General features: G+C 40.8%; 1 protein-coding gene across 1 annotated transcript; it reads left to right on the top strand.

Moving 5' to 3' along the window:
• Positions 1-108: 108 nt before the first annotated feature.
• LACC1 (laccase domain containing 1) lies at positions 109-20,618 on the top strand. The gene is made up of 6 exons (XM_072133041.1): positions 109-158; positions 8,028-8,617; positions 10,243-10,424; positions 15,038-15,203; positions 17,073-17,298; positions 19,341-20,618. The coding sequence occupies exons 2-6, from the start codon at positions 8,035-8,037 to the stop codon at positions 19,510-19,512; spliced, it is 1,329 nt and encodes a 442-aa protein (XP_071989142.1). The 5' UTR covers positions 109-158; positions 8,028-8,034; the 3' UTR covers positions 19,513-20,618.
• Positions 20,619-21,512: the final 894 nt, after the last annotated feature.

Below are 21,512 nucleotides of genomic sequence, written 5' to 3'. Positions count from 1 at the left end.
TCTACATTGTATACTATGCAAACAACTCTTAAGTAGCCGGTGGCTATTGTGGGAAAAAAAGAAGGAGGAGACTAGATTCTACCTGTGCACTTTGTCAGTACTTAAAGGAAGTAAAATTTGCACTCACTGAAAGCTTAGGATCTGCATGTCAAAGATCGGTAAGTCACACAACTTTATATACAGTGTTTAATTGTCTTCCTATAGCAGAAGTTACATATCACAGGAATGACTTCAGAACGTGTTGTACTTTATTGCAATTGGACACTACAAGGCAGAAAATTGCTGACCGCAGAGGTTTGTCAGCATGTGAAAAGTAATGTGCTTACCTATGTGTAGAATAAATTCCTGATGTTGATTCCTGTGTATTATGCTAACCTGTTCTTGCCATTCTGTTTACTGATTAAGTTATGTTTTGCTGCAGGACAGGTCCATGAATAATGTAGAATAAGTTATACAGCAGGTTCAGTCTGCTGCAGTCCCTACAAACCTAACATATACTATACACATTCTAGATAAAGAAAAACTACTTGAGGCAACTATTTTTAACATGGGGTTTACTATTTACTCCTGCAGGAACTCAAGCAAGGTAGTTAATGAATCTTTCAGGTTTTTCAAGTTGACAGATTTTCTTTAGGAGAACAGACCTAGTCCTTTTAACTGAGACTGTAATGTACTTTTTTTTGTCTTATCGGAGATTATGGTGACATATGTATGATCAATGTCAACTGTCCCACTTATCACTAAAACAATTGCCATTGACCATATCACTAGGGAAGGAGCCTGTACATAGCAGAACATTTGTGGGCACCATAGAGGTTGAACCCATAGGTCTGATAAAGCAAGCTGATGCTGGTGATAGCTTCAATCACAGAACTCTATTTTGTAGTAGTGCAATAAACCTTCACCGTCATCTTAAATGCTGGACATTAAAATCAAATCACAGCTCCCTTTTAAAATATTCATGAGCACTGGTAAAATGAAAGCTGAGCTGTAATTGGTTGAAACTAAGAATATCCTGACTTTCAAATAGCTTGATAAACATGCCCCATTATATTCTTCATCTGCTGGGAAGGTGGAGGGACAGAAATAAAATGGCTAAGATCATTAAGAGTACAATTGGGGAATCACAACGTCAATTATAAACCGCATGGTTTATAATTGCAAATTCGAGTGGATCGCAATGAACAAAAATACCCCCATCAGTAATTAATAGCACCATCAGTAATCGCTATCACCATATATACTATCAAACTCTTAGATTTCACAACAATTGTAAAACCCTCAAGCTCAGTTTAGATTACAGTTACTGCAGGAAGATGGCATGACAATGACAAGCTTGTGGCCTTACATACGTCCCCCATAGACGGCATTGGACGCACATGTCCTATCTTTCTCCATGTGTACGGCTGTGTGCTGTGCATTTCTATGGAGAGGGGAGGGGTCATCCCTCCTCTCCATCGTGCCGGACATACGTCCGGACATTACCTGGCCGATGCGTTTTATAGTATTAGGAACAGGTTTTCAAAACTTTACAAATGGAAGGATGTGCCTAAAAAGAACTGTCTCCAGATCAGCAGGCGGTACCAGGCTCAACTTCATAGAGTGGCAACTTTAGAGCCAAGAGCTACTCCGGTACCATAGGACGGAGCGCTTCCAATAAACCTGTTCTTAATACTATAAAATGTATTGGCCAAGTAGTTTGGACGTATACCATCAGATGCCCATACAACCTAGAATAATATCTGAACCCACCTCACAGCAGTATAGTATATAATCATACGGGGTACAGTCTTATATCTATGGGGACAGTTTTACTTGTTCCAATTGAATCTGTAGAAAAAATAACTGTTGTTCTCCTAGCTGTGGTAAGATTTAGGTGTAAGCTTATCTAACACTTTAAAATGCATGTTCGTTGTGGAGGGAGATTCTTATTTAACATTAAAGGAGTTTGCCCATGAAAGAAAGTCCTCAAATCTTAATCCATTAGTGATACTAACAGGATAAAGATAACTTTTAATTCACTACTTTGCAATTTTACTTACTTTTTATCTGCTTTTGCTCCTTCCACTGTATTAGCTCCTGACTGTAAAATTCAGTGTCACGGGTGCTCCCGCGATCCCTTTCTCAGATCGCGGGCGCACCCATGTGCCTCCGTATGCCCCCACTCCAACAGCCCTGGACTCGACCGCCCCGGCTCCTGAAGCCCCAGTGGACTGACGTGCGCGCTTCCCCACCTCCTGGAACGATGCGGCCCTGTACGTAGCTTTCTAAAAGGGACACTCCTCTCACGTTGAGGCCACTCTGGCCGCTCGTGATTTGCCACCTACCTTGAGTCATTACCCTAGCCACCCCAGTGCAGTTTAGGGAATGTGCCGAAGAGTTATGCCTTGAACAACCCCAAGTCCGCCCACGACGTCTTCCTCGCCTGGCTCCTGCTTTTCAAAGGCTGCTCCAGCCTCCGTTCGTACCATCTGCAGAGGAGCCTATGGAGGTGGACAGAGCCAGACTCTCTTCCCAGGAGCATTTCAGAAGACGTCAGGGAAAACTCTGCCTTTATTGTGCCAGTCCTGAGCACTTACTGTCCTATTCGTCCCCAGCATCCAGGAAACGCCACCACCTAGGGTTCTTGGGAGAAGCATCCATAGGTGTAAGCAAAGCATTGGCACCATTACCCAGATCCAGGTCTCTGCTTTCTTGGATTTCGGTTCTGCAGAGAACTTTGTGGATGCCGCATTGGTCTCCCGGCATCACATCCCCGTGGTTCGCCTCGAAAAGCCTTTGGTCATCTCCCCTGTCAGTGGCCAAATCCTTTCTGACCGGTCCAGTACTGCACCAAGCCTCTGTTCTTGCAGGCCGGTGTGCTGCACAAGGAGAGACTGTCCTTTTATGTACTACCACGGTCCACCTCCTGTTGGGACTACCATGGTTGCAGCTCCATGCACCCGTTCTTAACTGGAAGACAGGGGAGATCCTTTGGTGGGCTCCTGATTGCCAGTCTTGCTGTGTGGAGATACCATCCAGTCTTGGTTTCTTCTGTGGCTCCCAAGCCCCTGGAGGGTCTTCCTGCTTGCTATCAGGACTTTTTTGATGTCTTCTTGAAGTAGCAGGCCGAGACTTTGCTGTCTCACCATCCCGACGACTGTCCTGTGGATCTCCTGCCGGCTATGTCCCCTCAGCAGGGCCGTGTGTACCCACTCTAAGTACCAAAAACCGCAGCCATGTCAAAGAGAACCTGCAGAGGGAATTCATACATAAGTCCTCTTCTCCAGCTAGTGCAGGGTTTTTCTTTGTGACTAAAAAGGAGGGGTCACTCCGTACATGCATTGACTACCGCGGTCTTAACAATGTCACATGGAGCCAAGATCTTCTCCAAATTGGATCTACAAGGGGCCTACAACTTCATTCGCTTTTAATACCCGTGATGGACACTTCAAGTGCTATGCTTGAGACCCAACAAGTCCACGTACAGCAATTTCTCAGTTGTTTAAAGGCCCAATCAGAGTCTTCAATTTCTCGGCTATATCATCTCCGACAGTGGTCTCTGGATGGAACCTGTCTGCGGTTCTTCAGTGGCCCTGTCCAGTAGGCTACGCTTTTTAATGTGTAAAATGGCAAATGGGTTCTGATGTATTGGCGACACATTAGCAGGTCTCGAAGGGCCCTATGTCACAACCAGCTGCCAGAAAAAATGGTGGAGCAATTCCTTCTTACCACTTTGGTCACCCCCATACACCACATGGTTTTTTGATTCTGATGAATTTGGAACTTTTATTTGGTGTTTATCTCTAGTATGGATAGGCAAGGACCAATGAAACGAAATGGAAACTGTCAGCAGATTAATGGCGCTGTAACAAATGGCAGAAAAAAATACAGGTGGGCGACTCATTATAACTGTGTGTAACTCTGGTCCCTCATTATATGCAAATGTAAAGAGAGATGTCTAATGTCATTCATGCAAATAGGGGAGAATCTGCTGTTTTTTTGTAAGTAATAGGTTGATTAGTAACAGTTCACAAAAGAATCTGAGTGCAGGGATCCTTTGTAAGGACAGCACGATTTGAGTGCAGGGGTTCTCTATAGCCATTCAGGAGCTGATTGCAGGGATTGTCTTTATTTAAAGCATCTGAGGCAACTTACACCCCCATATTCCCAAGCCTATGTACACAAACTGCAATCTCTTTGCCGTGTCCTCTTGCTCTTTCTCAGAACTTACACCACCAGTCCCCAGCTTTCACATAGCCAGCAACTCCATGGGGGAAATTTATTAAGACTAGCGTATAAATTTCCACTGCTGGCCCATATCTCCTAAGAGTCAGTCTGCAAGGTTTGACCTGCTTAGGCCAGGTCTGATCCGGCAGAGATTTCTGCTATAGTCTATGCAGTGGGCCAGGGTGTTCACACCATGCCCACCTCCAGCACCTCCGCTGCTCTCTGAAATGGCAGAGAAGCCATAGTGAAACTCTCCCCAAGTCTGCATTATCACTCGGTTTGCATCCCCCATGATCCTGACATACTCCCAGGACCTTCTCCATCTCAAAAAATTTGCAGTCAAGGTCCCTTTTCTTCAACAGTCAGCAACCTCTGTCTCATGACATTATTGCAGATTCTACAGCCCCTCTAGAAAATACCATCTACATAGACAGTTATTTGCTTTCCCCTTTGTATGGGTACTTAAAATGGTGCCCCTAATCTGCTGAGAAACATAGCATCTATATGGTGAGCTTCAGTCTGTCAATTTAAACTTTATATATGGATTTACCAGTTAATCTGGATATGACACTCTAGAAGACAGGACCTGGCCATGATCCTCAATAATTGCGGCTAATCATTGGCCTCAGTGGTCACATGAGCAAGAATAATCCCAGTTTAATTTTAAGGTTCCTGCTCAATGTACAGCTAAGACCAGTGACTGTAGTGATCACAGGATCCAAAAAACAAAAACACAGTGTGGAATAGATGTATTCTTTACTTATTTGTTTCACTCCTGTACGGCTTGGAAAATCCCTTCATAAATAGTAGAGTATTTCCAAGAGTGAGAAAACTTTTTTGCTGTAATATAATTGATGTTTTTGTAATTTTTTAAAGCAGTAGCTAGTTTGCTTTATTCCGGGCTTTTTCAGAGTTTTTTGAAAAACTGCTGCAAACCATTGTGTATTGGATTGTTCCTCTCTTACTTTATTTTTTATGCTGACATTGTGCTGAAGTGGAATTTACATGTGTAATAACCTTTATGCAGTACTTCCCTCTTTATCCTTGTAAATGAGCACAACTCATAAAAAGTCCTGTAAACAGTGGTTATCTACATGTATGAGGAAGTGATCAGACAAGATGAGGTTTTCTGCAGGTTTACTCGTCTCATGCCCTATCATCTACAGGCTTTTGAAATACACTTTAAAATAGGGCCTCTTGTTACTTTTGGTTTTCTTTAACTGTATAGTATAATCTATACAGTTCAGCATTCAGTATAGTATATGCTGAATATTAATAGCATATTAATAGAACAAGCATTCAGCTACCGTATATACTCGAGTATAAGCCGACCTGAGTATAAGCCAAGACCCCTAATTTTACCACCAAAAACTGGGAAAACCGATTGACTCGAGTATAAGCCGAGGGTGGGAAATGCATTGGTCACAGACCCCCCCAGTATATAGCCATCCAGCCCCCTATAGTATACAGCTGCCCCCTGTAGTATACAGCCAGCCCAGCTTGCCCCCAGCAGTATACAGCCAGCCCAGCCTGCCCCTAGTAGTATAAAGCTTTCCCCCAGTACTATACAGCTTGCCCCCAGTACTATACAGCCTGCCCAGCCTGCCCCCAGTAGTATACAGCCAGCCCAGCCTGCCCCCAGTAGTATACAGCATGCCCCAGTAGTATACAGCCTGCCCCCAGTAGTATACAGCTTGTCCCCAGTAGTATACAGCCTGCACCCAGTAGTATACAGCCTGCCCCCAGTAGTATACAGCACAGCCCCCAGTAGTATACAGCTTGTCCCCAGTAGTATACAGCCTGCCCCCAGTAGTATACAGCTTGTCCCCAGTAGTATACAGCCTGCACCCAGTAGTATACAGCCTGCCCCCAGTAGTATACAGCTTGCCCCCAGTAGTATACAGCTTGCCCCCAGTAGTATACAGCCTTCCCCCAGTAGTATACAGCTTGTCCCCAGTAGTATACAGCCTGTCCCCAGTAGTATACAGCCTGCCCCGAGTAGTATACAGCCTTCCCCCAGTAGTATACAGCTTGTCCCAAGTAGCATACAGCCTGCCCCCAGTATTATACAGCCTGCCCCCAGTAGTATACAGCCTGCCCTCAGTAGTATACAGCCAGTCCCCAGTAGTATACAGCTTGCCCCCAGTAGTATACAGCACTGCCCCCAGTAGTATACAGCCTGCCTCCAGTAGTATACAGCTTGCCCCCAGTAGTATACAGCCTGCCCCCAGTAGTATACAGCCTGCCCCAGTAGTATACAGCCTGCCCATGTAGTATACAGCCTGCCCCCAGTAGAATACAGCCCAGCATTAAAAAATAATTATATATATACTCACCCTCCCGTGGCCCCGATGCGTAGCGCTGCTCCCCCCATGTCCGCGCGGCTCGTCTTCAGACTTCCGCGCCCGTCTTCTCTCTTCTGCTGGGCGCCGCCACCGCTTTCTCCCGACCGGCAGGCGCATAGTATGACGCGCCACTGCTGACTTCATACTAGGCGCCCCCAGGGAGAAAAACATGGCGGCGCCCAGCAGAAGAAAGAAGACGGCGCGTAAGGCTGAAGACGAGTCGCACGGACATCCGGGGAGCAGCGCTGCACATCAGGGCCACCGGAGGGTGAGTATATAAGTTTATTTTTTAAGTTTTTTTAAGTATTTTTTTTTGACTCGTGTATAAGCTGAGGGGACGTTTTTCAGCACATTTTTTGTGCTGAAAAACTCGGCTTATACACGAGTATATACAGTATTTCTTCTTTTATGAAGTTTTTTTTAACAGTTGCTAAATCATCAATTTGAGATATTGGGGCACATTAACTTAGGGTCTCTTGCTGCACTTTTGTTGGAAGTGCATGTTCTTCATGGCTAAAACAATTTACACAGGTATATAAGAAGTGTTTGCGTTGCGATTGTGTTGCACACTACCCTTTTGTGGCTCAGCTGCGCTGGCTTCCAAGCAACACAAATTAGGGGGCGTTCCGTCGGATGGTCCCACTGATTCCAACTGAGCTCCATATTTAACTTTCAAATTGTGTCGCAACGCCCTATGTTAAAGGTGCGCCACAAAAAAGATGGTGAACTCTGTCGGACCAGTGTGGGGAAGCGACAGATTCATAATTTTGGTGCACAATGCACACAGCATTATAGATGGACAATGCACTTTTAGTGAACTCAAGTGACTTTGTTAGTAGATGTGCCCTATTATGAAATCCTTTTCCGGTTTTTCCTATTTATGAATGATCTTAAAGAGGCTATCCATTGGTTATTATATTCACATTGGTTATTTTATTGTCTGACCACAAATATTTGGCCACTGTGGAAATGTGGCCTATTAAAGTTGCTTTTTCACAAATTACACTGGTCTTTTATTCAACAAATCCCATCAATCACAAGAACAGAGGCTCAAAAGCACCACATGTGAACATAAGTTTGTTTTTAAAATGTGGCCACCACCTCATTTAATTCTATAGTCTGATGGATCAGCAGTTTCAGCAGCCATATAATAGTAAATGGATATGTCCTTAGAAATGCACATCACCATTACATTCTCATGGGAAGGTCCCAGAGAAGAGCCCACCAGTGATCAAAATATTTATCCTCTATCCCTCATCATGGCTTATCATATTTTACTTACCTATTTTACTTTAATAATACTGATTGTAAACGGATTAAGTGAAATTTATTAAACCGTATTTAAAAGTAACATTAAAGTCTAAGGTTTAGTTAACCCTGGAAGGCCCAGTATTCATTTACTCCTGTCTATACATTGCTCTGAAAACTATATTTTTCTATAAATGTGATAATTTTGTCTTTCGAATCTAACAGGAGAAAAATGGTTAAAGAAAGTAGCAAGGATGCAGTAGTACTGATAGACCTTTTTGACAATTGTTGTCATAAAAAGGAGAAAACATTACAGCACATATGGAGTATTACTCAGAAACCCTATGGAAGCAATATACCATTCACTTACTTCATGTGCTACCAAGACCCTAGACATAAGGAGGATAATTCAGATAAACCTTGTGATATACCAGAAATGCTTATTGATAATTTACAAAATGGATATAAGATAATAAAGGACATTAGTCTGCCTGCTATACTTTACACCATCAAGCAAGAAGTAGATGACCAGGACAGAAGCACTGTACATATTATCCTGCCCCAGCGAAGGAAACTGGAAATGGATGTGTACATAGACCAACTTTTTACAGCTGTGTATACAATCACTTTAGAATATTTTAATGTACATCAAGACAAAGAGAACACTATACAGCTGTGTGGCATAGAGCCTGATAAGAATGGATTGTCTGATGAGGACTCCCAAGAATATGCAAGAAGAAACATCAAGTGTTATCTACAAACCCTCCCAAGTCTGAAAGGAGAGCTGCTCATCCTTCAGTCACAGATAATTCCAGGTTTGTGTACTAACCATTATATGTGTGGGACAAAGAATAAACACATGGGGAGGGGGCTACAGACAATTATTGTGTGCAGACCTATCTAGCCATCTGTTCTCCAGTATTTCATTGCAGAACTGGTTTACCTGCCCACATAGCTCTTGTAAATACACCAAGAATCATTGGCAGGCATTTGTGTTCATGGGCACTGCCAGTATAATTATATTGTGGATATCATGCTGTTCCTCAGCCACACAAAAGCACTTACTACAGATGAAGGTTACTTAAGGGAATATGTGAGTAATTCTGTTTGCTTGCAGTAAACATCTAGGGAATTTTTTCTTATATGAGTTTCAAAAGAAAGAAGGAAAACTATCCTGTCTCCAAAATGAATGGTCTCTGTGATGTGCTGCTGTCACAGAGTTGAATTAAGGTCAGGAAGTTCTCGGAGACTTTGCCAATTAAGGCCGCCTTGAAGGCATGTGGAAACTTAAGACCATTTATGCTCCACTGGTGGATTTTGGGAAATTTGCAAATATGTTGTCCAGGATGGGTTAAGGAAATTATTGCTTCTATTTGCTCCGTTTGTAAGGCAGCCCTCTTAACATCAAACATGACTTTTAAGAAGCCTAATAGCCTCAAACCAGAATGAACAGAATGGACTAGAAGGAACATATTCCCAACTCTAGGCAGCTTTGATGTCTTTGCATCTCAACAGTACTGTAGAGGGTAACTGGTTTAGCTGAGTGAAAGGGTTTTGACTAGGATCAGGAAATAAGAGTTCTCCTTACAGAGATTTGAAGGGTTGAATTGAATAATATTAATACATAACAGGAAGAAAGAGAAAATATTTGGCTCAACCCTTATTTAGCCACTAGGGCATACACCAGTCATTTACAGGAACAAAACTGAGACCTTTCTACTATGTCTCTCTTATAGTAGTGCATACTTCTTGCGTGGCAGAAGGACTTTGCAGTTCTACTAATCCAGGATGCATTTTTCTTAACATCCTATAGATGGTGCTGTGCTACTCTAGATCATGTCTTTCAGTTTACATTTCTATACATGTTCTCTCATACTGTACAGCTGTAACTGCTCAATATTTATACATATCTATAGAACAGATAAAATGATTATTCTATATGCTTATACTATTTAGACTTGCAATAGTATAAAGGCGGATGGCTTTATATTTCTGGAATCCTACATACAAGAAAGTGAATGAGAATGAGTAGCAAATTATTCATTTCTCACATAGAAAAAAATCCCTAAGGTTCAGTTCTAAGTAAAGGGTTATTTTAACAGTTATGATGTGTATTTTATTGTAGATTTTTGGGATCCAATACAGGGACTGTGCATGGATTAGTTGTCTTTTACATTCAGAAGCATGATTTCAAATTGTAAGATTGTATAGTTGTACCTACTCCTTACAAGAAAGCCAACTATTGAGGAATAGTTATAATATATACAGTATTACAATCACCCTCTGAAGGTATCCATCAGACTGATGTGGCCTACTGAACTAGAAGGTAAACAGTGTAAATCCTCAGGACCACTGTACAATGAAGACATTTTACTTACAGAAGTAAAAAAAAAAAAGTTATTTAATACATTCACATTTTTGAGTGATTCTCTGTCTACAGAGGACATCTTCCTTCATGGATTTACTACACGATGTGGTGGCATATCTTCTATAGCGACCCTCAGTTCTTTGAACCTTTTCAGCAGTTCGAAAAGAAGAGATCCTAAGGGTGTTGTGGCAGAAAACTTCCGACGTCTTGGAAAAGCTGCAGGATTTGATCCTCAGATGTATGTCTCTGTGAAGGTAACTCCACTTCTGTATACATCGCTGAGTCCTATGTCTGTATTGCAATTTCTCTTAATAGTATTACTTTTATAATCATTTTGTATTGCTAATGGGCCCACAGTAACAATAAGTATATTTATAATAAGTATATAATCATATGTATCATTTTTGTGACAAAACCCTCTTTTTATGTTCATTCATATTCAGCAGTCAGAACGCCAAAAGCGTTTAATCTTTATTAAATTGTTTCCCCTATATTACAATTATCAAGATATACATTTATATAAAAAGAGTACACTTTTCCATGACAAGTACTCACAGGAATATAAACAATCAACGTACATATCTTTTTCGTGGGTAGGAATTCCCCCCCACTACAATAAAACGCTCTAATGTTTCTTGTTCCAGCATTTACACATTACATGTCCTTATCTTTTCCTGTTAATTCAAAAAATTAACCCACCACCCAAAAAAAAAGAAAAACACAAATTAAATTTCTCCCTTCTCCTCCCCTCCTCACCCCCAAACACTCTACCGCTCTTTCCATTGGGTCCATATAGTGTCTAACTTATTAACCGACCTCATAACGTTCTGCTAGCATCAATATATTCATTTTGTTTTTCCATTCTATTACTGCGGGGGGCAGTGCTGCCTTCCAAGCGTACATAATTATTCTACGAGCGATCATTAAGCTCTTCATAGCAAACACCACATTAATATGGCTCCCAATACCTAAAATACACTGCTTCTCCTTAAACGATATATATACCATAAAAAACAACTGTATTTTGTTTATCACTTCTACCCAATATCTAAACAACTTAGGACACCTCCATACCATGTGGATCAAATCTGCGTTCACCAAACCACATCTTCTGTATTTTTCTTCCTGTGTTTTGGTGAAAGCATTTAATTTCTTTGGGTATAATAAGCAGAATGTAATAGAAATAGTTGGGAGATTAGATATGATCTATTTCTTGTCACCAGGGTTATTGTTATTAACGTCTATTTCCATTCTCCCTCTGTTCCTTCCACTTGTTATAATTATGGGACATAGGTTTATTCCCCTGTTTTTTAGCATACAATATATTTTGGACATACATCCCTTCATCATCTGGCCATTCCCGTTTTTCTCCAATATTCGATAAATCGCTTGATCCCCTTCAAACTCAGCATTGTCCAACAGTGCTCTATAAGAAAACTTCAATTTTACATAATAGTACCAGTCTACTGAGCCCAATCCAAACTCTTCCCGTATTCTAGCAAAATCCAAAATCTGGAAAACATAGTAGATCCCTTTGTCCCTCCACCTTTTAGAGTTCTGCATTGGGCCAGCAGACCATTCCCCCTTTCCCCATTATGGTGTATATTTAGTTCTCCCAGTGATTTCTAACTCTTTTTTAACCTTATCCCATATCCATTGCATTAGTGCCAAAAGTGAACCATTCTTTCCATACATCAAACTTTCCAATGTTCATGCTTCCAATAAACCCCAAACATTATAATTTCACAAATTCTCATATCAGGGAACCCAGACTATTAAATGTTTTCCTATCTATTAGTACAGGGGAATTTTGGAGTACAAATATTACCTGTGGTACAATTATCATTTTTAACATTGTCACCCTTACAGCCATGGACAGATTTAGCCTTCTCCACACTTCAATTTTTTGCCTAATTTTTTGCAATAATGGCTTAATATTCAACTCTACATAATCTTCGATGTCTCTACTTATTACCAGCCCCACATATTTAAAGCTGTTGACTAACGGTAACTGTGTCTATTCTGTCGAGACAGATGATTCCATTTGCAGGCTAAGACACACTGACTTTCCTCAGTTTATCTTGAATCCTATATCTGGCCATGGGATTCTATCACATCTGCCAAAATTTTAAGCCTCCAGTCTGATCAAGAAACACAACAAGTCATCAGCAATTGAAAAGTACCTTCTCTTTCCAACCATTCCGTACAAATCCTCTAAGCTGACTATTAGTTCTAATCCTATAGGCAAGTGGTTCTAAGGCCACAGCAAAGAGCAGGGGCCACAGAGGGTATCCCTGTCTTGTTCCTCTTTAGATCTCAAATGCAGCCTTCCCATTCACCCCTACTCTAGCCGTGGCACCACTATAAAGTAACTTAACCCAGCCAATATACCCCATCCTTTCCAGTACCATCCAGACATAGCCCCACTCGACGTGGTCAAATGCTTTGACCGCGTCCAGTGTGACCACCAAACCAGTGCCTCCCGCCTCCATGGGGGTTTGAATATTCCACCACATTCGGAGGATACTATTCCTGACCGATCTCCCCGACATAAACCCCACTGATCTCCATGACCCACTGAGCGAATCACTTCACTCAGCCGTAGTGCCAACACTTTGGCCAATAATTTGTAATCAGAGTTTAGAAGGGAGATTGGCCGATAGGAATCCATTTCCATGGGGTTCTTCTCTTCTTTTAAAATCAAAGCTATAATGGCCTCCCTCGTGGACACTGGCAGTTGACCCCTATTATAAGAGTAGTTAGTTATACACCTTTAATAATTCTGGTATTAATAGTCCCTCATAGGAAGAGAGAAATTCCGACGGCACTCCATCCGTTCCCGTTGCCTTCCCCCTTGGCAGCATACTTAGTCCGGCAGAGAGCTCCCGCTCCTCCAACGGGCGATCTAGCAATGCCTCCTCCTCATCTGATAACATAGGGATTTCTATTGTGTCAAGGGCATCTTTTATCTCCCGCACATCAACAGCAAGTTCAGAACTGTATGTATCTTCAAAATATATCTTAAATCCATTCCTAATTTCTTCCTGTGTTAATAGCAGGTTTAACATAGGATGATTTTAGCATTCTTGCTGCACTGGGCATTGATGTATATTGCCTCTGGATCTCTTTCTGTCTCCCTACCCGTACCTCAATCTCAGCTCTTTCTAGATGAAAATTTGCCAAGCTCTTCTGGGCCTCTAAAAAAATTTGTTTATTTTCTTCAGAGGGTCTTCAATAAACCTGGCTTCAAAATTAATAGCTTTATTTTGCAAATCTCTACTTAAAGTTCGCCTCTTTGTTTTATATCAACAAACTTGCTGAAAAACTAAGCCCCTTATATACGCTTTCAAACCATCCCATACTACTGTAATATATTCGTATGAGTTGTTATCCATCAAGAAGCCCTGCATATCTTTATCCCAATCTCGCACCTGCTTTATTAAGTTAAACCAAAATGGTTTGATACGGTAGAACACCAGGTCTTTCCTGTGTATCCGATAGCCCCCTTGCCCCAATATCTATTTTACCTACCATCAATAAGGTAGGTAAAATAGTATCAATTTGCCAGTATCATGTCTATCCTAGACAAGGAATCATGCATCTTAGAATAACACGTATACTGTTTCTAATTGGGGAATCTCATCCTCCAAACATCCTTCCAACCCATCATATTTTTGCAAATTTGGAGCAGGCTCCCTTTTCCCTATCAACCCTGAGATTACTGATATGGTCAAGTTTATCACTGATCACTCTGTTGTAATCTCCCTTTAAAAATATCGGGATTTCCCCTAAATTTTTTTCCCAATCATAATTATTTCTTCCAGCGGGGCAGTTGGGGGTAAATAAACATCCACTAGGACCATCTTCACCTGACCAAACCAGACATACACTATCAAGTATCTACCCATGGGGTCAACTATGACCTTCAACTCCTTGAACTCCACTCCTTTACATATCATAATACAAAACCCTCTAGCGTCTGCGGAGAACACTGCCTTACCCATGGCTTTATAGCTTTATGTATAGTTTCTTTCACCAGGTGCGTCTCCTGGAGGCAGATCACGTCAGGGCAATAAGAGCGGCAATAATCAAAAATTGCCTTCCTTTTCAATAACTCATTCAAACCCCTGACATTCCAGGAAATTATTTTAATAATTTCCTACTCCTAATACTCTGATGGATAAAGACCCACTTGCAAGGGAGGCCCAGAAAGGAATAGTGAGGTAATCAGGGGCAAGCGGGAGAACAAGAAGGAAGGAGGAGAACAGAAGGAGGAAAAAAAAAACATCCACATCTACACAAACAGGATATGGGATCCCCACAGATCATAAGAATGGGAGTCCTTTGTACCCTCAAAAGAATGTACCCTCAGTTCATCTCTATGTCGCTGATGAAGATAGTCCATTGTAGTACTTGGCTACTTCTGCTCATGCCTTTGTCAGTGGAGTGGAAGAGCGCATGTCCAACTTGCTACTCCATTTATTTGGAGGGGGTTCAACAGACTCCCGTTTTCATGAGCGATGGTCCCTTCACTGAGTCGCCAACCAATGACCAAGTTATGCCCTATCCAAATTTGATACTGTAGGACAACCATTTAACCTGTTCTCCTACTGTTAACAATTATCAACAAGATATAAATAAGTGCCTGATTGTTGAAGGTCTCCCTATTAGAGGGAGTAAACCTCTAATAATCTTTAGAATAGGGGTCCACATATAATACCTGAGTGCCATGATTTTTGTATAGTGTTTGTTTCTGAATTGATGATAATGTTTGTACACTGCTGTGGGAAATGTTGGTTCTATTTAATCTACAAGAAATTATTAGCTTCCCACTGATCATTCCATATCATTACACTGTATCTTCCAGGTGGACCATGGTGAGAATGTTTGGATTATGGGAAAACCAGAGCCTCCTTGTTATGATGGGATAGTCACCGATCAGAAAGGTGTGACTATAGCTGCTCCTGGGGCAGACTGTATACCAATCCTGTTCTGCGATCCTGTGAAAAAGGCATGTGGAGCAGCCCATTCAGGTAAGTGCCTCTACATCATGTAATACAATATGTTTCTATTTCTATATATAGACAAATCAAAATGAAATTGCAGTGTAGTAAACCCTGTAATGTACATCAAATGGCTTTAAAACTCTCTAAAATGGGTTAATGCTAACGAAACTTTACATGAAGAGGGTTATTGCGATGGATGTAATAAGTTGAATCATAAGCTTTTCAATACTTGTGACTTGCTTATCCTAAGGGGCACAAAAAGTTTTGCAGTCAAGTGAAAGTAAGTGTGATAACATCTAGCAGTGCTAGAATTAAAAATGAGCCAAAACTTTGTAAATTTTCTTGTAAATATTTCTTGTAAATTACTTGAAACACTGGGGCAGATTTACTTACCCGGTCCATTCGCGATCCAGCGGCGCGTTCTCTGCGGTGGATTCGGGTCTGGCCGGGATTCACTAAGGCAGTTCCTCCGACGTCCACCAGGTGGCGCTGCTGCGCTAAAGTTCCCCGGAATGCACTGATCTTCACCAAGCGGGACAGAGCGAAGGTAAGCGCAAGTCCCGTGACACTTTTTTTTTTTTTAAATGCGGTGGTTTTTCCGAATCCGTCGGGTTTTGTTTGGCCACGCCCCCGATTTCTGTCTCGTGCATGCCAGCGCCGATGCGCCACAATCCGATCGCCACAATCCGATCCAAAATCCCGGGGCAATTCAGGGAAAATCGTCGCAAATCAGAAATATTCGGGTAACACATCGGGAAAACACAAAGCGGGCCCTTAGTAAATGACCCCCACTGTGTAAATTTGTGTTAAAAATTCTCCTAATTCTCTTGAAAATGAGGGGAATTGGTCAGAAACCATTTTGTCTCTTTTTAAATATGTATTATCTAGTAATACAATAGATGGCGCTGTAGCTACATGTTTGCCTAGTGTTGATTGAAGTGAAGTACAACAGCTGCTAACAGCTCAGTATTATTTGGCCATTTGGCTTTCTGTTATTAATTATGATATTCCACATGTAACCTATCCCGGATTCTTTACATTTTCATAAACCTTCATTATGATATGAGCACTGGTGACTTCATAGTATATACATGTCTCACCAATACAGGCTTGCAGGATGGATAATTGTAATGGATTTACTGTTTGTCTGTCATATTGATAATTGCTTTCAGCATCTCTAGTCAGTAAGATTCTTTCAAATAGTTTGTTTCAAATAGAGGTGCCGAGGTCATGGGTGGCAATCAAACCTAGGTCTGTATGCCTGGGCATCCAGTAGCATAGGTTTGGGTCTCATAATAAATGCACAAAAAATGCTTACTTTAGAAGGTTGTATTTCACTATACAGTATACAGATACTTCTTTTTTATAGCAGATATATATTATAGTGGACATAAGTGTTTTAGCTCAAGGCCAATACTCCGGGGATCCTGGGCTGCAGATAGGAGACTGCAATGCAGGGAATTTCAATGATTTAAGATCTTAACCACCTTGTAGCTGCAATATAAAATGTAGTTCAGAATTAGTAATGAGCACATTTATCAAATATCAACCATTATCATACAGAAGGAAGATGTAATAGATAGGAAGACAGTATAGCTATGTGTGACCTATAGAGAATGTCACTGGACCCGAGGGACCTATCACCCAATGCATGATACATTGCAGGCTAGGCAGCGTTATTTACTTACATTGTTATATATTATACTTAAGTTGCTATGTGTTACAAGGGAAGATGGTGCCAATGGAAGGTATCATACAGGGCAGTAATCCACCTAAAGTGAAGGTAACTTGAGTAAGTGCAGAGGATGTGGTCACACCTGGCATCAGGAGCCTCACATTGAAGCACATTATGTTCTTTATGTTACTACAACCAAAATGCCTGTATATTTTTCTTAGGATGGAAAGGCACCTTGCTCGGAGTCTCAATTGCGACAGTAAATGCCATGGTATCAGAGTACGGGAGTGATGTGAAGGACATCCTAGTAGTCCTGGGTCCATCAGTGGGGCCGTGCTGCTTTACATTGACACAAGAGGAAGCCAAAGCCTTTTATGACATTGACCCGCAGTGTGTCCGTCAGTATGAGTCTCCTAATCCATATGTTGATATCAGAAGAGCAACGCGGTAAGCCATTCCTTGTTTTTTTTTTCAGTTTCTCTAGAAAATTTATTCCATAGAGATAATCTTCAGTACAGTCCTTACGTCCCATTGTAATGTATGGGACAAGGAGCCATAAATAGCCCAATTTTATATCTAACAAAAAAAAAATTCCAGTCATCTTGGTTGCATAAGTGCAGTGACCTGTTTAGTATCTAAGGGCTGCGGCACACAGCAGTGCCTAGATGGTACTACATGGAGACCTTTAAGGGTCCATTTTATGTGACCCTTAAACCACTCTGTCCTGTTATTTGCCCATTTCGTATCAGTATATGGTAGAACAAATGAAGCCATATTCACCTCTATGTCAGCACTATTACATGTTATCCATTGTACCATAGTTTGGTGTATAACTATACATTGACATTTTCACATTAGGGTGTGCATAGAGAAAAACTCCAGCTACTCCATGCCCCAGTAGCCTCTTTAGAAAATGTGCATAATACCCTGATTAAAGATTAGCAAAGATAGAGGGGAGTAAAGGATTATCCCTAACAAGGGCTATTCTTATACACGTTAGATGCACCTACCACCACCTCTACCTTAATAGTTAGATCCGTAGTGGTAGGTTATCTTTAAAGGAAATCCACCATCAGGAAGCAACTTACTTAGTAGATCCAAACTATAGAGTCCCCAAATACCCCTTATCCCTATACAGTTTTTACTATTTTCTAAAATGTTGCCTATCTGTTTTAAAACTTTATTTCATGTTTATGCTAATTATCTGCAGAGGCTAGTTGGGGTGTGTCAGGGATAAGGGTAGTCCCTGCCCCATGTGTGTCCAGGTGACCCTGAAGAGGAGCTCACAGAGGCTACTCCACACCCGACTAGTCTCTGCAGCTAATTAGCATGTAAAACAGATACATTTTAGAAAATAGTAAAAACTGCATGGGGATAAGGGATATTTGTTGAATCTACTGCCAGGACCTAGTAAGTAAGCACATTTCTGAAGGTATATTTCCTTTAATACCCCATGTATCTATATACATGTTCACTATTTACAATAAAGTGAAGGGTGGGGCCATAACTGACCTTGTCCTCCCATGGATCCTGCTCCCTGTGTGCTAGGTATATGGTAGCTGAAGCACTCACTTAATAGAATAATTATGTTTTACTACTTTTTTGTAAATACATATATTGCTAAATTCATATTGGTTTGCATTTTACATTGAGCAGTACATTTCATGACAGGGACTTTCAAAGTGTCAAAAAACGGGTCATGTGCTTAAGGAGAGGATTCATGATGCTATATTGTTAGATTATGTCAATAATTCATGACCAAAGTTCTGCAGAGGAAAATGTTTTATTTAGTAAGAAGAATATTCTGTGTGTCTTCTATGCTAAAAAATATACATATATTCATGTTCATATTTTACATTCACATTGCAGCAGTGTATACCTTGAAGCTTTTGATAAAATTGAATTAAAAATGGTGCATTTAGGTTTGATTTGTTTTGAGGAGAAAATATGGAGTGACCGATAGCTACCTCTGCTTATCTTTAATGGTCTACAGTAAAAACTTCCTATAACACAGATCCACCTATGACAGGTCTCTTTACGAACTCAATCCTGATGGATTTGATTTATCTTTGCTCAAATCTAGACATTGTAAAATTATACAAGCAGGATGCAAACATCTCAGATCTTCATAATTTTTGGGGGACATTAATCATGCCCTTTAATCCAGGTTTCAGATATAGAAGACATGAAAAAGTCACAATTCCTGTCATAAGGGCTGGAGTTGTGAACATTTTTCTTCACCCAAGTGAGTTTAACAGGGCGGGGAACAGGCAAGGTGGGACTGGGAATCCCTATTCTATATAATACTATATCAGTTGCTGATTCAGGTTATTGCACAATTTTAGCCTCATCAAGTAGAATGTACAAAAAATGGAAATGGTGTTGTTTTCTGAATACAATACTGTGCAAAGCACTGATATGGATGGCCAGTAAAATTCAGATGAGTGAGCTAGGTTATCTGATTATGTTTTATTTCTCTTTTATTGAAGGATCCTCTTAGAACGTGGTGGGGTTTTGCCACAGAATATTCAAGATGATACCACAGTAGACAAGAGTCATAATGTCACACTCTGCACCTCCTGCCACCCTGAGAAATTTTTTTCTCATGTCCGAGATGGAAATAATTTTGGAACACAAATCTGTTTCATATCTATTAAGTAGTAAGCTTCATAATGAAAGCAATGCTTGTATCAAGCATTGACCTGGTTCACCATACTGTAAGCCAAATGTGTCTACATCTATACATAATAGACTTCTCTCGTGCCCCTCCCCTCTGCTGGAACATCTGACCATCAATTGTTTCAATATTGCTTCCCTAAAACATACCTCTTCTAAAGACTTCCTCAACTGATAGTCCCATGCCACCTCTACATAGCCCAGGGCTGCCTACCTAATCTTGTATCCTTACCCTTTTCATTTTGGAATGTAAGCTCATATAAACAGAGTTTCTACGTAATTTATAAATGCCCAGTACTGTGGTATGATATACACCTTTAATTCTATACATATCACAGTATGACACAGTGTATATCATACCACAGTATATAGCACAGATTATTGCAATTATAGTAAACGTTATTATAATAACTATTATTATTATTACAAATTCTAGTATGTTTTCCTGACTCTTTGTAAACCTGCTGGTTATGTATAACTGAAGCATGGTCTGCATAGTTTAGGATTAGTGCCATCAAATACCAGTGCAAATGCAGTTGATAAATAATAGTCCCCACTATTTTATTATTACAATGTGTACAGTTTACACCCTTCCTCAAATTTTCATTTGCTTCCTGAGCTGAAGTCTTATTGTGTGAACTCTGCACTTGTTAAAGTCTCTTAATTTTCAATAAATTAATATTTATTGGCAGGGGAACATTACAGCTTATGTTCAGTGACATAACAGCATGTGGCTTATGTAACAGATGCAAGATGTCATGTAATATGATTGTAGTCATTTGCCTGTGTGATGCCTCCTTCTGTGCCATATATGCCCTTCTGTCTGGATCTGTCAATCAGATGACATCATCTTATATCTCTGTGTCCATGGAGTTTTGTTTCCTACCAGACTTTACTGTTAAAGGATTGTTTTATCATTATTTTCAAGCAAATGTATCAACAGACGTTTATTTTTTAAACCCAGAGGGAGATTTATCAGAACTATCAGAATTTATAATATGCTTAGAAGCGTTAGCACAGCACATTAGGCAGGACTCACGCATACACCCAATACAAATGGGCTCCCAGAGAATGCACATTTTCAGATAATTTATGTTTCAGTTGGAGGGGGAAGGGATTCTGCACATTGTAACAGTCTGTGAATCTTTAGCAGAGAGGGGCTCCGGCAACAACCCAGGGGCCTGTCAGGCTAATTAGCATAATTGTAAAAGTTGATTTTAGAAGGAAAGAGGCCATGGATAACAAATATGGGAAGATTACCACAGTCACAGTGTCTGGATCTATGAGTAAGTGTCCCAGATTTTTGATGGTAGATTTCCTATAAGCTGAGAAGTCATGGAGCAGTTCTGTCAATGATTCACAGTTCTTTATGTATCAGTGTGCTACAGAGATGGCTGCCAGTCACTGATAGTACTGGCCCCACGACTTCACAGGCACAATGTACATAAAAAGCTATTTAGAATTTTTTTATCACAATAAAATTTTCTCATATATGAAATTGCTCAGATCCTTCAGCTATATAACATTTTTCCTAGTGATTGCTTTCCCTTTAAAAGGGTATTCCCACAAAGACAAGATTCTTAAATGTAGTCAGGATAACAAAATAACACATTCTCTAATTCACTGTTATTAACAACAATACAGCATTGTACAGATATAAGCCCAACCTGTCTCTATCGCCCCTAGACAGGACCCTGTAACTCCTGACTTAGGGTCAGTGAAGCCATCATGGGTTTCTGTGTAAGGGCCCTGGAATTGAGCATCTCTCTCTCTCTCTCTCTGCTCTCTAGCCCCGCCCACTGCAGTCTAGGACTAGGTCACTCACTGATGCACATACACTGAGTTCCTGCTAGCAGCAGTGTGAGGAGTGTAAAGCTACAGACAGACAAGTTCTTAATCTAGGGAGGGGGAGGAAGGCACAGCAGATACAATGCATTGTGGAATAGCAGAGATGTAGGAGAGCTGACTGTCATTGTGTATAAAAG

This window comes from Engystomops pustulosus, chromosome 2 (assembly GCF_040894005.1).
Source record: "Engystomops pustulosus chromosome 2, aEngPut4.maternal, whole genome shotgun sequence".
NCBI classification, from domain to species: domain Eukaryota; kingdom Metazoa; phylum Chordata; class Amphibia; order Anura; family Leptodactylidae; genus Engystomops; species Engystomops pustulosus.
Note: the sequence above shows the minus strand (reverse complement) of the source record. Positions and strands in the feature narration are given on the sequence as shown.